General features: G+C 43.3%; 1 protein-coding gene across 3 annotated transcripts in view; it reads left to right on the top strand.

The window, feature by feature from the left end:
- The window catches only part of CABIN1 (calcineurin binding protein 1), a 190,071-nt gene that overhangs the window by 95,105 nt on the left and 77,450 nt on the right, over positions 1-17,516 (top strand). For 2 of the 3 annotated variants that reach the window (XM_063143984.1, XM_063143986.1), the window contains 7 exons: positions 5,805-5,966; positions 6,567-6,773; positions 8,876-9,021; positions 12,249-12,510; positions 12,588-12,848; positions 14,386-14,537; positions 16,248-16,426. In XM_063143984.1, the coding sequence (XP_063000054.1) occupies positions 5,805-5,966; positions 6,567-6,773; positions 8,876-9,021; positions 12,249-12,510; positions 12,588-12,848; positions 14,386-14,537; positions 16,248-16,426 (1,369 nt within the window). The remainder of the gene's footprint in view (positions 1-5,804; positions 5,967-6,566; positions 6,774-8,875; positions 9,022-12,248; positions 12,511-12,587; positions 12,849-14,385; positions 14,538-16,247; positions 16,427-17,516) is intronic. The other variant, XM_063143985.1, reaches the window with a different exon arrangement.

The following is a 17,516-nucleotide window of genomic DNA, read 5'->3' as shown; positions in this document are numbered from 1 at the left end:
AACCAGTAGGCCAATCCGCTCCCTCTGCCTCCTCTCCTATTTGCATGTACTCTCGCAATTGGCTGAGTGAATATAGATGTCACACCTGTGACAGTTACACGTTCAGAAGAAAGGTAATTGCCAGGAGTTTCCACTAACCTCCTCAGCGTAAAAAAAAAAAACCTTTTTTAAAAACCAAACAAACTGCTTTACTTCATCCAAATAATGCCTCGCAGAAGATCACACTTAGGTCGTCGTACTCGCGGAGCGGAAGCACTGCGACGAGAAATTGCAAATCAGACTCAGGAAGAACGGGCTTCAGCAAATGAGAAAAAAAGAAAAAAATGGCTCAAATACGTGCCAAGGAATCAACCAAGCAACGTTCAGCCAGACTTGAGGATGCACGGTTGCGAGCACGGCAATCACGTACTACAGCTACAGATCTGCTTTGTTCTCAACATAATGGACGCGAAAGGCTGAGGGGCTGAAAGACGTCAACGAGAAACAGCACATCAGCGTCAAACACGACTCCGTGGTAAACAATCACATGATTACAATCGCCTTGCATTCCGGTACAACCCAGCTGATGATTATAGTTTGAGGCGGCATGTTCTCATTGGCACTATAACTGAAGTGTGTCCTTATTGCAAGGCTCTTAAATTTAATGGAGAAACAAAAGGAATGTGTTGTGCTGCTGGAAAAATTAAACTGCCTCAACTTGGAGAACCACCAGAGCCATTATAAACTTTGCTTGCCGGATATACCACTGAATCAAAGCATTTCCTATCTAACATTAGGAAATACAACTCATGCTTCCAAATGACGTCGTTCGGCACAGAAATCATCACAGCTCCATTTATGCCAACTTTCAAAGTCAAAGGACAAATTTATCATAAAGCCGGCTCCTTCCTTCCGTTTCAAGATAGTCAACATAAATTCCTACAAATGTATTTCATTGGTGATGGCAATGATGAATTGAATGCACGCTGCGGAATTTATACCGGCATAAAAAGGTCCATTGTTTCAAAACTGCAACAGCTACTTCACGAAAAAAACAATTTAGTACATTTGTTCAAAACAGCAATTGACATGATGCCATCTGATACTCACAAGATTGTTATTCATGCTGACAAAACACCTGCTGGAGAACATGTGCGAAGATTCAATGCTCCAACTATAGACGAAGTGGCAATTGTTATAGTCGGAGATCAATTTCAACCTAGAGATATTGTTATTCATCGGAAAAACAATCAATTGAAAAAAATTGCAGAAACTCATCAATGCTACGATGCCCTGCAATATCCAATCATTTTTTGGGATGGTGCCGATGGATATCACTTCAACGTTAAGATGATAAATCCAGTCAGTGGCGAAGAAACAGATATGAAATGCAGCGCAATGATACCGATTAATGATTCGAGAAAATGAAGACAATCACATTTTGAAATGCCGTCAATTGTTTCAACAATACATCGTAGATATGTATGCAAAAATAGAAACAGAACGTTTGATATTCATCCGTTTAAATCAGACCAAGCTTCGCTCAGAAGAATACGTTCATTTGCAAGATGCAGTTGTAAATGACGGTAATACAACTAACGTTGGAAGACTGACAATTTTGCCATCTTCATATACAGGCAGTCCACTTCATATGCATGAGTACGCTGAAGATGCAATTGCGTATGTTCGTCACTACGGCCGTCCAGACCTATTCATTACATTCACATGCAATCCAGCTTGGGACGATATACAACAGCTCTTACTTCCTGCCCAATCGCCGGTGGATAGGCATGACATCACAGCACATGTTTTCAGACAGAAGCTGAAATCGCTGATGGATTTCATGGTAAAACATGAAGTGTTTGGGTCTGTGCGCTGCTGGATGTACTCAGTGGAATGGCAAAAGAGAGGATTGCCACATGCACATATACTAATCTGGCTCAAAAACAAAATCATTTCAAATGAAATTGACAGTGTAATATGCGCTGAAATACCAGATGCCGACGTCGATAAGGATTTGCATGAAGTTGTGACAAAAAATATGATACATGGACCTTGTGGTACACTGAATCCAAATTCACCATGCATGATAGACGGAAAATGTTCTAAGCGATATCCTCGAGCATTAGTATCCAACACAGTTACAGGAAACGATGGATATCCTTTATACAGATGAAGATCAGCAGAAGATGGCGGAAAAATAGCAACCATAAAAATGCGAAACGGTGACATCGAAGTAGATAACCGGTGGGTTGTTCCATATTCGCCTTTGCTATCAAAAACATACAAAGCGCACATAAACGTGGAATACTGTAACTCCGTAAAATCAATAAAATACATTTGTAAGTACGTGAATAAAGGCAGCGACATGGCAGTTTTTGGCGTGCAACCAGAAATAAGTGATAGGAATGCGGTCATACATATTGATGAAATAGCACAGTATCAGGCTGGAAGATACATAAGCAGCAATGAAGCTGTATGGCGAATTCTATCATTTCCCATACATGAACGAAGTCCAGCTGTTGTTCACTTAGCAGTACATCTAGAAAATGGACAACGCGTTTATTTCACAGCTGCAAGTGTGGAAAAAATAGCCCTGAATCCACCGGCTACAACGTTAACTGCTTTCTTCACGTTATGTCAAAATGATGCATTTGCAAAAACACTGCTGTATTCGGAAGTGCCTACGTATTACACATGGAATGCAAGTAGAAAATCATTTCAACGACGCAAACGAGGACAGCGAGTCGACGGACAACCTGACATATTCAAAGAAACAACGATAGGCAGACTGTACACCATGCATCCCAATCAAGATGAATGCTTCTTTCTTCGCATGCTGTTGGTAAATGTGCCCGGCCCAACGTCTTTCCATCAATTGAGAATTGTCAACGGCGTTACACATGCCACTTTCCGCAGTGCATGTCAAGCTCTGAATTTATTGGAGAACGACCGACACTGGGATGTATGCATTAATGACGCGTGCAACACGTCACATCCAAATCAAATTCGTGCATTGTTTGCAATCATATTGACCGCCTGCTGTCCTTCATCTCCAACAGAGTTATGGGAGAAATATAAATTGGACATGGCTGAAGATATTCTCCGTCGAATAAGCGAAGAAAATTCAAATATGAACATGGATTTCACACCAGAAATCTACAACGAAGCGTTGATAATGATTGAAGATTTCTGCTTAGAAATCTCAAAGTTCTCAATCAATTGGGAATGCCATCACCGAATCGAACTGTTGCTGCTTCGTTCGATGTAGAAGTGCGTCGTGAATTACAACACGGATGATCTTTTGTCGTATGTGCAATCAAATATTCCTAAGCTAACGCTTGAGCAAAAACGCATTTACGATCAAATAATGAAAAACATCAATAACGGGATTGGAGAAATCTTCTTAGATGCGCCAGGAGGAACTGGTAAAACGTTCCTAATTAGATTGATTCTGGCAGCAATTCGATCCCAAAATGACATAGCCTTAGCTCTTGCGTCGTCCGGAATAGCTGCGACATTGCTACCTGGTGGAAGAACTGCTCATTCCGCTTTGAAATTGCCATTAAACATACAAGTCATTGAAACTCTCACATGCAACATTTCCAAAGCATCCGGCATGGGAAAAATATTACAAAAATGCAAACTTATTGTTTGGGATGAATGCACAATGGCACACAAAAAATCACTCAAGGCTCTTGATAGGTCATTGCAAGATTTGCGTGGAAACATCAGACCATTTGGGAACGCATTAATATTGCTTGCAGGAGATTTCAGGCAAACATTACCAGTAATTCCTTGATTGACACCAGCGGACAAAATAAATGCTTGCCTGAAATACTCTACTTTGTGGCGACACGTAAAGACGTTAAAATTAACTACAAATATGCGTGTCCAGCTGCAAAACGATCGATCAGCTGAGATATTCTCACGTCAATTGCTGGAAATTGGGAATGGAAAGGTGCCGGTTGATCTAACCTCAGGACGAATTTTATTACCTCCTAACTTCTGTAATTTAGTGACGTCAAAAGAAGAATTGGTTGAAAAAGTATTTCCAAATATTCAAACCAATTATAAGAATCACGATTGGCTGAGTGAACGAGCTATTCCAAGAACAAAAACGTCTACGAACTTAACAATATTATTCAATCTAACATTCAAAGCGAGGCAGTCACATACAAGTCCATCGACACTGTTGTGGAAGCAGATGAAGCGGTTAATTATCCAACAGAATTTTTGAATTCACTCGATCTGTCAGGGATGCCACCGGACGTACTGCAATTGAAAATCAGCATGCCAATTATCATGTTGCAAAATATCAACCAGCCAAAACTTTGCAACGGCATGCAGCTTGCAGTAAAAAAATTAATGAGCAACGTCATAGAAGGAACAATCTTGACAGGACCTTTCAAAGGTGAAATTCCTCGCATTCCTATGATTCCAACAGATATGCCATTTCAATTTAAGAGATTGCAATTCTCAATTTGATTGGCGTTTGCAATCACCATCAACAAAGCTCAGGGCCAATCTTTAGAATTGTGCGGTTTAGCTCTAGACAGATTGCTTCTCACATGGACAATTATATGTTGCGTGTTCTAGAGTCGGCAAACCAGACAATCTCTATATCTACACAGACAATGGAACAACTAAAAATATTGTATATCCACAAGCATTGTGAAATTAAACATATTAGAAACATCTGCTTTGTCTTTTCTTTCTTTTCAATTTAACCAGACTGAGCCACAGCAACGCGTGGCAGGATACAGCTAGTATCAAATAAAAATATTGAATTAATGCTAAAACTGAGCCACAGGTGGTATTTGATGCCCAGAAGAATATCCATGATGAGTCCAGGGTCATCCCCAGTGTGTTGGAGGGGATGTTCTGGAGTAGGGACGTACATTCATATGTGGTGGTCTTGCCCTGGTGAGTGTTTTTTGGAAAAAAGTGTTCCAGGAGATTAGTTCGATAACAGGACAATGGGTCCATCATCTTCTTATTCAGCTCTGTTAAATATATATACACAACTTGATATCAAGCTCTTAAATAAGGTATTAATAAGCCACCTATTATTGGCAGCTAGATGGTTGATGATGGTGATGATGATTTATTGCATTTTCATACCGCCAAATAGCTGAAGCTCCCTGGGCTGTTCACAAAAACTAAAACCATTCAAATTATAAAACAAACAGTATAAAAACATGATATAAAATAGCTAAACATTGGATGGATGGCAAAGGGCTTCATATCAATAATTGGTATCAAAGGGTTTGGCAGATTTCCCTTCTAGAAAAGCTAACATAAAAATTGAGGAAAGTCTGAGGACATCAAAATGAATATAAATTTGAGGGGGTATGGAGGAAAATCATTAACTATGTGAATAAAGAAGAAGATGGGAGAACACCCCCATCGGCATATATAGAACTATGGAAAACATAGGTGGATCCGGGTATTGAGTTGTACTTCCAGAGGGTCCTCAATTAAATTAAATTAAATTGATTTGAATTGAATTGAATTCAAATGGAATTAAATTAAATCAATCAATGTTAAACACCCTATATCCAAGCTTGAATAAATGAATGAATAACTATATATATTTGTATGAACTCTAAATATACATAGGTGATGTATTATTTGACCCTTGTAACCAGAACTATGAAATAATAATAAAAAATATTTTAAAAAAGAAGAAAAAAGTCTCACTAAGTTTACTCTTGGGTAAATTTGTATTGGTTTGCAGCATAAATCTGGATCCAGCCCATTGAAACATGTTCATTAAGAATGCAGAACATGGAAAATAAGCACTGGTGACTTCTTTGTTCCAGGTTCGAGTATTGCAAAAAGAGCTTTTGGCTTCTACCTCTGAAGATACCCATCCCTACAAAGAAGAGCTGGAGACTGCCCTGGAGCAGTGTTTTTATTGCTTATACAGTTTCCCAAGCAAAAAAAGCAAGGCCCGGTACTTGGAAGAACATTCCACACAGCAGGTGAGATGGTCTGATGCTACCTTCAGTAAGAAAAGGACATTGCTCAAGGCCAGGTGGACTGCTCTCTGGGATGGATTCCTCCAGGCATTAATACGTAAGAGTTGTCTCGGGAGGTAGGCAACCCAGTGCCCTCCAGAAGTTTTGGACTACAATAGCCATAATCCTTGACTAACTGTCTGATGGTTGTTGCAGTTCAAATCATCTGGAGGGCAACAGATTACCTACCCCTAATCTATTTAGTCTAGTGTTCAGTTTCCAACAGTGGCTCGTCTGTTGGTTCCCAAGTACAACTTCATATTTGCAAGGGCAAGCCTTCATCATGGCTTCAGTCACCATGTTCTCATGGCACTTCGGAGTCGGTTTCTGTTTTATAGCTGGCTCTGTATCAAAGTGTAACCAACTGGGGTTTCTCCATCATAGACAGTGAAAGCACAGCTGCATCCAGAAATTGTTAGCAACATTTTTTCGGGTAGAAGCAGTGATGGGAAAGGAGGCCTCTTTCTGATTTGAGACAGTTCTGGGCCAGACTTGGTAGGAAGCAGCTGCTTAAGTTCATGTATACATTTTGGGTGACGTCAAGAGTGTTTCATTCTCTCCAAGGTGGACCTGATATGGGAAGATGCCCTATTCATGTTTGAATATTTTAAGCCCAAGACCCTCCCAGAATTTGATAGCTACAAAACCAGCACCGTTTCTGCTGACCTGGCCAACCTTCTGAAGAAGATGGCAACTATCGTCCCTCGAACAGACAAGCCTATGCTGAGGCTAGATGAAGTCTCTAGCTACATTGAAGGGACTCTGAGCAAGGTACAAGGATCTTGCTTCTGGGATGGGGGCTGGTGAACAGGAAAGAGAAGGAGGGAGAGTTGCTGTTGCTCCAGCCTGCTTCCCCTTCCTCCTTCTCCCAGGTCTGTGAGTAATAATTAGCTGTTAGCATTTCTCCTTCCAAAGGGTTCTGAAAGCCCATTTGTGCAGACCACATTAACTTTGTGAACCACCCAGAGAGCTTCAGCTATGGGGCGGTATATAAATTTAGTTAATAAATAAATTTAATTAATAAATAAATAAACTTCCAAGAAGCTGGTAGGTAGTTTAGGAGAACATGCACATCATTCCATACTAAAGACCATTTCAATACAAAGTTTCTTCACCCTGTCCCCATAGGGAATCCCTATATCATCTTTGTTGCCCTTCTCTGAACCTGCCCAGAATCGTACACAATACACCAGATAAGGCATACCTTCCTTTGGGGCAGGGAGCAAGAGACCAGCTGCACCCCTGAATGGGTTCCTCAGAAGGAAAAGAGGAATGCAGCCAGGATGAATGCAAGAAGGGGAAGGTTGGGAAGCAAAGTTGCAAGGATTCCATCTCTCCTTTGCCCATCAATGAGTCAGATGGCAAGGAGGAGACCTCTTGTCAGTGCTACTGGCCAAATGAGCAGATCAGAGAAGACAATGAGTGTGGAGGCAAGCTCACATCAGCTCAGAAGCGGGGTGAAGTTCTGGGTGGGGGAGACATGTCCCAGTGATGGGGAGGCAAAAGTGGACAGGACCAACAACACCAGCATATGGTTGCTTAGGGCTCTTCCTGCCAGGAGCAAAGACTTAGGAGAGGCATTTCAACCTTTTAGAATGGGGGAAACTGCACAAAAGCCAGGAAACAGCCAAATGAGGGCAGGGGAGAGGTGGGTGTCTGGCTCTTTGGGCAATCCTGGAGGGCCAGATACAGACCCCAGGCAAGTAGGCAGGATTTTGCCTGTGGGCCTGCACCTCAGCACCCCTGCTGTATTCCCTTGCTTGGACAGACTTTTTCTTGTGGGTTAAAACTGGATTAGGACCCCAAGGGTTTCTAAAGCAACCTGGTGCCCTTGAGATGTTTTGGACTCTCAAGCCCCAGCCACTACGGCCAGTGGCTAGGGATTCGGTCCTGGGCCCAGTGCTCTTCAACGTTTTTATTAATGATTTGGACGAGGAGGTGCAGGGAACGCTTATCAAATTTGCAGATGACACAAAATTGGGTGGGATAGCTAACACCCTGGAAGACAGAAACAAACTTCAAAGTGATCTTGATAGGCTGGAGTGCTAGGCTGAAAACAACAGAATGAAATTTAATAGGGATAAATGCCAAGTTCTACATCTAGGAAATAGAAACCAAATGCACAGTTACAAGATGGGGGATACTTGGCTCAGCAATACTACAAATGAGAAGGATCTTGGAATTGTTGTAGATCACAAGCTGAATATGAGCCAACAGTGTGATATGGCTGCAAGAAAGGCAAATGCTATTTTGGGCTGCATTAATAGAAGTATAGCTTCCAAATCACGTGAGGTACTGGTTCCTCTCTATTTGGCCCTGGTTAGGCCTCATCTAGAGTATTGCGTCCAGTTCTGGGCTCCCCAATTCAAGAAGGACGCAGACAAGCTGGAGCGTGTTCAGAGGAGGGCAACCAGGATGATCACGGGTCTGGAAACAAAGCCCTATGAAGAGAGACGGAAAGAACTGGGTATATTTAGCCTGGAGAAGAGAAGATTGAGGGGGTGACATGATAGCAGGACACGGAATAATGGTCTCAAGTTACAGGAATCCAGATTCCAGCTGGACATCAGAAAAAACGTCCTGACTGTTAGAGCAGTACGACAATGGAATCAGTTACCTAGGAAGGTTGTGGGCTCTCCCACAATAGAGGCATTCAAGAGGCAGCTGGACAACCATCTGTCAGGGATGCTTTAGGGTGGATTCCTACATTGAGCAGGGGGTTGGACTCGATGGCCTTGTAGGCCCCTTCCAACTCTGCTATTCTGTGATTCTGGGAGCTCTAGAGAAGAGAGAAGTAGTAACTGAAGAGGCCAGTGCAGGTGCAAGAATTCTTCCCATCCACTGAGCAAATGTTGTACTTTTCTTTTTGTCAGGCCCCAGCTCTCCCTGAGGGTGCAGACTCTTCTCCTCCTGTTGTGACAGAGCTTTACTACCTCCTGGCAGATTATCACTTCAAGAACAAAGAACAGTCCAAGGCTATCAAGTTCTACATGCATGACATCTGCATCTGCCCCAACAGGTCAGTCGTGGGATGTAATAGAGGTGTATAAAATTGGGCATGGAATGGAGGAAGTAGCTGGGAGGGCAAATCCTCCCTCTCTTGGGGTCATCCAAAGACTATGAATGGTGGGAGACTCAGGGCACAGACAAGGAAGTCATAAACTATGGAATTTGCTGCCTTGGATGGCTTTAAAAGGTGGTTAGACACATCCATGGAGGAGGAGGATTATGTTCTTCTTCGTGGTCATCTGTGCAGTCACACATATGGGCTCTGCGCCTGCGCAGGGCCAGCTTCGGAAACTTCTATAGCTGAAATCTTTTTAGGCGGGAACCCCTCCCCCACCGTCCACTGAGCATGCTCAGGGGTTCCCGCCTAATCCCCTCAGTTCTCTTCAACCGCCTGTAGGGTCAACAGCGTTTGGAGACTTCTAGTGTTTATTGGTATTATTACCTCAGCTGAATCTACTATTTTACATTCTTTATCTTCTCCAGTTTTCTAATCTTTTATATATATATATATATATATATATATGTAAATGTTCGTTCGAAACAGACGTTATATCTCTGAAAGTTCTTCACCGATTGCTTTGAAATTTTGACACAACGTTGCATTCGAATACGCGAGCGTTGTTATGTAACTATGTTCTATATGGGGTCAAAAGTTTGTCTTAAAATCGAAGAAATAGGCCTTCTAAAAACCAGTCCTGCTGATCATTGTGACATCGCCAACCAGTAGGCCAATCCACTGCCTCTGCCTCCTCTCCTATTTGCATGTTCTCTCCTATTTGCTCTTATAGGTCATTGTGACATCGCCAACCAGTAGGCCAATCCACTGCCTCTGCCTTCTCTCCTATTTGCATGTTCTCTCCTATTTGCTCTTATAGGTCATTGTGACATCGCCAACCAGTAGGCCAATCCACTGCCTCTGCTTCCTTTCCTATTTGCATGTTCTCTCACAATTGGCCATGTAATCCAAATCCTTACAGACAACATGGCTGCTATTTGGCATATAAACAAGCAAGGTGGGACACAGTCTATGGACCTGATCTCCCTAACTTTGGACATTTTGTACTGGGCAATCGCCCACGACATGACTTTATCGGCCATTCATATCGCAGGCCAGGACAATATCCTGGCAGACGACCTGGATACGCACGAGTGGCAGATGAAAAGGTCTGTACTCGACCTGATTTTTCAGGCATGGGCAGCCTGTAATAGACCTATTCACGTCACCGGAGAACGCCATCTGCAACCTATTCTGCACGAGGGCGGGCCACGGGACAGCATCTCTTGGAGACGCCTTCGAGAGGACGTGGTCAGGACAGCTCCTATACCTGTTCCCCGCCATACCACTACTATCCAAGGTGATCCTGAAGTTGTGCACAGACAACACCAACGCCATATTAGTAGCACCTTGGTGGCCAAGGCAGCCATGGTTCACTCCGCTACTCAAACTGTCCTCAGCGGAGTTTATCAAACTGCCCCAATGCCACAACTTAATCTCCAAGGAGAAAGGACTCATCCAGATGTCCGGTCCCTGAACCTGACAGCATGGAGAATCAGGCAACGATAGATAATCTATCCCTGCCTGCTGACGTATGGGACATTATTCTAGCAGCCAGAAAACCGGCCACTAGAAGATCATACGCCAAGAAGTGGGAAGCATTCTCTGCTTTTGCTCTCAGCAGAAATGAAAACCCTTTCTCAGCACCTATAGCCATTGTACTTTCTTTTCTTTTTTCTTTATTTTAAAAAGGACTCAAGTTCTCGTCACTTAGAGTTTATTTGGCAGCTATTTCTGCCTCTCACCGTTGGGTTCAGGGATGTTCGGTCTTCACTCACCCTTTAACTAAGCGTTTCATGAAGGGCATGAAAAATACCATCCCACCAGTTTGCTCCTTTGTTCCCCAGTGGAGCTTATCCGTGGTGCTCAAGGCACTGTCTGCCAAGCCTTTTGAGCCATTAGCAAAATCGGACTTGCGATTGCTGACTTTTAAGGTGGCATTCCTTGTTGCCATCACGTCTGCTAGATGTGCATCAGAGTTAGCAGCACTCCGTATGGACTCACCTTATACGGTGTTTCATGCTGACAAAGTGGTCCTTAGACCAGACCCAGCCTTTCTTCCAAAGGTTGTGTCCTCCTTTCACCTTGGACAGGATTTTACTCTGCCAAGTTTCTTTCCGTCGCCGACATCTCCCCTTGAGTCGACATTACACACCCTGGACGTGAGACGTGAGACGTGCTCTCGCTTTCTACCAGTTGCTTTCTACCAGCAACTCTCCGGAGATCCTAAAGACTTTTTGTTTGTTATGGGGATAAACAAAAGGGATTCCAAGCATCTCCGCAGAGAATGTCTGCGTGGGTTGTTCAGACTATTAAATTAGCCTATGAACTCGCTGGCCTCCCATTGGAGGGGAAAGTGCGCTCTCACTCCACGAGAGGAGTGGCCACTTCCATGGCTTTGAAAAGGGGATCGCTTTACCAGACCTCTGCAAAGCGGCTACCTGGTCGACACCTCTGACTTTGCCAGTCACTACCGTCTAGACATTAGAGCACGTAGAGACTGTGTTTTTGGGCGTGCAGTCTTTTCGGCAATACTATGAATATTATCCACCAACTGACACCACCCACCTCCGGTAAGTCAGCTTGTTAATCGCCCATATGTGTGATGCACAGAGACCACGAAGAAGAAAGACAGGTTGCTTACCTGTAACTGTAGTTCTTCGAGTGGTCATCTGTGCAGTCACACAACCCTCCCACCGTCCCCACTGTGGTGTCATTAATTTCTTTTTGATCACCTGGTGGTTCTCCTCAGTGAGACTGTTTAGGCGGTTTCAGGAACTGAGGGGATTAGGCGGGATTTCAGCTATAGAAGTTTCCGAAGCTGGCCCTGCGCAGGCGCAGAGCCCATATGTGTGACTGCACAGATGACCACTCGAAGAACTACAGTTACAGGTAAGCAACCTGTCTATTTTAAAGACTTCTAAACTTCATGGCTGTCTGTTACCTCCAGTTTCAGCAGCAGCATGCATCTAGATGTCAGCTGCTGGGGAACCTAAGTGAGAAGCTGCTACTGTGCTCATGTCCAGCTATGGACTTCTGTGGGAACAGAATGCTGCACTAGATACACCTTTGGCCAGATCCAGAAAAGCTCGTCTTATGCTCTTATCTGGATCAAAAACCTAAAAGGGATGGTTGTTCTCTTGATGGATGTCTTCTGTAGATTGTGTATGTTCCTCCTTTAGGTTTGACTCTTGGGCTGGCATGGCTTTGGCTCGGGCCAGTCGGATCCAAGACAAATTGAACTCCAATGAATTGAAGAGTGATGGTCCCATTTGGAAGCACTCCACTCCAGTTCTGAACTGTTTCAAAAGAGCCCTTGAGATTGATGGTTCCAACCTTTCACTTTGGATAGAGTACGGCACCATTTCCTATGCCCTGCACTCTTTTGCATCTAGGCAGCTTAAGCAGTGGAAGTCAGAACTGCCGTCTGAGGTGGTGCAGCAGGTAAGGATTGATCCATAGTTTTAGATGGTCCACCTTGAGCTGCTGCTGCTGCTTCTTACACGGGCTTCCTCTTTCAGATGGAAGAGCGGCGCAACAGCATGTTGGAGACAGCCCAGCACTGCTTCACTTCAGCTTCTCACTGCGAGGGGGACGGTGATGAGGAGGAATGGCTGATCCACTACATGCTGGGGAAGATTGCTGAGAAACAGAAGCAGCCTCCTGTGGTCTATCTTCTTCATTACAAGCAGGCAGGTCACTTCCTGCATGAAGAAGCAGCAAGGTATCCCAAGAAGATCCACTATCATAATCCACCAGAGCTTGCAATGGAGGCCCTGGAGGTAAAACAAAAAAACCAGGATGTATGGACAAGTTACTTAACAGTTAATTGTAACTTAAAGCAAAGCAAAATGCTAAGAGCTATCAAGAAGCTTAAAAGGTCCATAGGCAACTACTAGGCATGAGTTGTGTTTAGGAACCACTATCCGTTTTCACGTAAATATGAGGTTATGAGTGTTAAATCTCTGTGTGCAGGTCTATAATGCTGTTTTCTGTTGAGCAGCCTTTTGTAGGTGATAGCTTTTGCAAACATCAAGGCAGCACTGTCCAGAAGTCTCTAGAAGTTGCTAACCCACCTACCCCATAGATCTGTTTACAGTGGTGGCCAAAATTGTGGACACATTTTGAAATTTTCATGTTTTGCAACTTTACATGCTTATAGAAAATGTTCTGTTTCACAAAATTCAAATGTTTATATATTAGTTGAAAGATCTGATTCACATAATACAACAATCCTACTTCTTTTCCTGGGTGTCCAATCAACTCTTTTCTTTGGTGCCATTAATCTATTAATGATGTACAGCTTGGCTGTTTTAGCATGCTGAGCATTCACCTTTGCTGAGAGATCTGCATTGGCTGACAATTGCTACCAGGCCGGATTTAAGACTGTATTGGTGCTGTATAAAACCTGGGCTTAGATTACCTGAGAATGTGCCTTCCTTATCCTGCCCAGTCCCCTGAGGTCATCGGATGAGGTGCTCCTAGTGATTCTGCATGAGCCCACGGTCTGGTTAGAGAACACCCTGAATAGAGTTTTTTGTGTATTTGCTCATTTTGTGGAATTCCTTGCCGATTGATGTTTGGCATGTGCCAGGGCTGTTCTTGTCTTTGGCATCTGCTAAGAATATTCTTATCTAAACAACTTCCCCTGATTGAAAGCCCACTTTTATTGGTAGAATTGCTATATTCTAAATATTTTTCTCTTTTGTATTTTATTGTGAATTGCTGAGAGATTTTATAATACTAATGTCAGCGGTATACTGATGTCAATAAGAATAATAGGTATTGTTGTTTATCTTCTGAAGATTTTTTTTAGATCTAGAGAGGCCAATGAATAAATAACTGTGAACATTGTAGCTGGCATTGTAGTCCATGATTAGTGAGCATCTGAGGAAGTTCCATGGCACTGGCAGGTTGGGCAGGGAGAGGTGTGTGTGTGTGTGCTGGTTTTCTAGTTGTGTGTATTTCCCCTCCTTTTCTGGCTGAGCACACGTTGGATACAATGCCATTTCTGAAGATATAATGGCGACATATATCTGTAACGTGGTTTTGTTTTGTTTTTCACCCAGAGGTGCCATCACAAAGGCCCTTTGTCATTTCTGGCACATCAAACTTGTTTCATTAGTCATCTTTTCATAAGCAACCAGATCAGTGGCTACCTACAAGCCTGCAATACGTAGACTTTTAGTATTCATGGCCTACAACAAGCTGTTTTCTTTATATTTAGTTATCGTCTGTGTATATTAGTGAGTTTTAGGTTTTTTGAACTAATTTAAAATCAGGAAGAATTTTGCCATGCACTGAATTTCTTTCCTTCAGGTGTATTTTCGGCTTCACGCCTCAATCCTGAAGCTTGTGGGAAAACCAGACTCTGGAGTGGATGCAGAGTTGCTTGTCACTTTTATGAAGGAAGCTGCTGTGGGACCTTTTGCCAGGGGTGAGGAAAAGAATACCCCCAAAATTGCAGAAAAGTGAGTACTGACTTTCTCAAGATATTTTGAGGGCTTCAGTTACATAAGAGGTAAAGGTACAGAGGTCTGCTGGTGGTGCCAAAATGCTGAAAAACAAATTCTGAAAAGCTTCACATTGTAATTTTGGCACAGTATTGCCTTGGTAGGTTCTATGTTCCTTCCAAAGTCCTTAAGCTTGATGATGGATGTCATGGAGTTGGATGGCTGAACTGCACACTTTTTTGAGATATTTGCATTCCATGCCTCTAGAGTGGTCACGAAATTAGCTGCCCAGCATCCTTTTTCCCACTGTGGCCAACCAGATGCCTCCAGGAACTCTGAAAGCAGAAAATGAAGGCAATGAGCCACCATGACTAGCAGCCATTGATAGCCTTTCCCACACATTGGAGTGGGAGCTCTGAGGAGGGGAGCCTCCTCTACCTATGTGGGCTACCCAGGAGATTTTAACACCCTGGTAGTGTTGGGGCAGGGCCAGTGAAGATGCAGTGGTTGGAACAGGTGTGGCTCTGTTCTTTCTTTCACATGGGGAGTGGGGTAAATACCTGTAGAAGACTCAAGAATGTATCTAATAACATTTTAAAGCTATCTAAATTGGACCTCACCACATCTTGCGGTAACAAAATTTCCTAGTTTAATTGTATGTTGTGTGGAGACAATCCAAACAAATAAACTGTGGCATATTCATGTTCTTGTTAATGGTCTCTGTGCAGTTCTACATATGTGCTCTGTGCATATTCAGAGCAACAGTTAGAACTTTCTAAAACTTTAGAACTAGATGATGAAATGTTTTTGGCTGGAGGTCTGAGCTTAGGACTGTCACCCAAAGGGAGAGAGTCTAACTTCCTGACTGTTAGAGCAGTACGACAATGGAATCAGTTGCCTCTCCCACACTAGAGGCCTTCAAGAGGCAGCTGGACAAGCATCTGTCAGGGATGCTTTAGGGTGGATTCCTGCATTGAGCAGGGGGTTGGACTCGATAGCCTTGTAGGCCCCTTCCAACTCTACTATTCTATGATTCTATGACATGGCCCCTACCTTTCTGTTCAGTTCCTTCTTGGTTGCTATTAGAATATTCCTCAAATTATTCTGTGGTTCTTTTTTTTGCTCTGCTTTCCTTCTCTTCTTTTTTCAGTTCTTATCTTCAAGTTTTGCATTATATTTCACTTCAGTGATTCTCTATTGTGAAGTCTCTGCATCATCAGAGTGTTATTTAAAAAGTATTCAACCCTAGCGATCAATGGGATGGCAGATGTTGCAGCCAGATCAGCTCTGTCTCCAGCTTGCATCTTCAGAGTTATAGAACTTCCGCTGCTGCAGTGAGGCACCATAAAATGTGTTGGTGCAGTGGTGTTTGGCCTTCCTTGTCTCTGTGGTATTGGAGAATGTCTGCCAAATGGTGGGCATTCAGCCCTATGACAGCATTTTAACACTTCAGATAGCTTTTAAAAATGATATCTCCCTATTATATGTCCTCCCAGAAAACTCTTCACTGTCCCCTTGGAGACCTGTTTTAGGAGAGGATATGACAGAATTGGTTAATCACATTGTCACACAAATGCTTTCCCATAGTCCCTATAGCAGTGAAGCCCTGTGGAGCAGTCACAAAGCGTGTGAAGGTGGCCTCAGAGGGATTTCAGTTGTGCATCCCTGTAGTACCACATACCACTTGTCTGTATGATCTCTCTGTCTTGTTCCCTCTTCTTCCAACAGAGAAAAGCTTTGCATGGTGGATGATGACTCACACTCTTCTGCTGGAACTGTGCCAGGCCCTGGGACTTCCCTTCCATCCTCCTCTGGTCCAGGTCTGACATCCCCACCCTACACAGCCACTCCAGTTGACCACGATTACGTCAAATGTAAAAAAAACCGTCAGCAGGCAACACCGGATGGTACAGTCCCTGTTCTCAATACTGCCAGCACACACAGGTGCTGTAATCATGGGGGTTTCATTTGGGCAGATCAATTTGCTTGCTTCAAGAAGGGTGATGGATCTGTGGTGACACGGGCAATATTGCAACTCATTAACCTCATAGAGGTTGCCACCTCCCATCCACTGTATAGGGCAGGACAGTTGGATGATCTGATTCGCAAGAATATTTCAATACTCTTTCAGAAAATTCTGAGAATTTCCGTAATCTACATGCTTAATAAACAAATTGTCCTACTGGTTTTGGAATTGAAGCAATTCCTGGACATAATTCTTCTGCCAGTTGGAAGGAGGCAGGTGGCAACAATGTGAGTGTCACATTTACAGTAGGAACTGGAATGGCTTCAGTTGACTTTTCACCTCCTCATATTATTTCTTCCCCTCTCTCCACCCCACCATTTCTCATAACTGGCTTGCTCATCTCCATAGCTGATGGGCATTGTAACTGAGTAGTCTGGTGTAGGAGTGGCACAATGCTGTCAAGGTCAGATTGGCACCACAGCCACAGTAATTTAAGCATTTGTCTGGATGTGTAATGGAAAGCTGCTGTTCTGAACATCATCTTCAGCAGGGTAGATGACATGCATGATGAGTCTGTCACGAAAGTGCTCTTTTTTTAATATATTCCTGTTGTGCTGATGTCAGGATTATCAGTAATTTGTATTCTAAAATAAATTGTGTATGTGTGTGTGCGCTCGCGCAAAAGTAATGAGCATGATTTGGTTAATTCTGACCCTCGTCCTCCATGCATTGTAGGAATGGGGATGGGCCATAGTTCAGCGGTAAAGTAGACCTGCTTTGCATTCAGCAGCCCACAACCAGTCTTGTATGTGTGTATTCAGGCAGCAAGGGATGGGAAAGACTCTTCTCTGCCTAAGACCAACTCACTTCCAGCCACCTGGCACAATGCTGGTTTAGAAAGATAAATAGTCTGACCTTGTACAAGGCCATTTCCTGTGTTCTGTAGGTTAAGCAGGTTGGTAGCATATTCAGAGCAAGTGTTATGGGTTGTGCTATATTTATTACTCAGGAGCAAGCTTTGGCTCCATTTG

This window comes from Elgaria multicarinata, chromosome 18 (assembly GCF_023053635.1).
Source record: "Elgaria multicarinata webbii isolate HBS135686 ecotype San Diego chromosome 18, rElgMul1.1.pri, whole genome shotgun sequence".
In the NCBI taxonomy this organism is placed as follows: domain Eukaryota; kingdom Metazoa; phylum Chordata; class Lepidosauria; order Squamata; family Anguidae; genus Elgaria; species Elgaria multicarinata.
The sequence above is the reverse complement of the archived record's forward strand: the minus strand, read 5'-3'. Positions and strand labels throughout refer to the sequence as shown.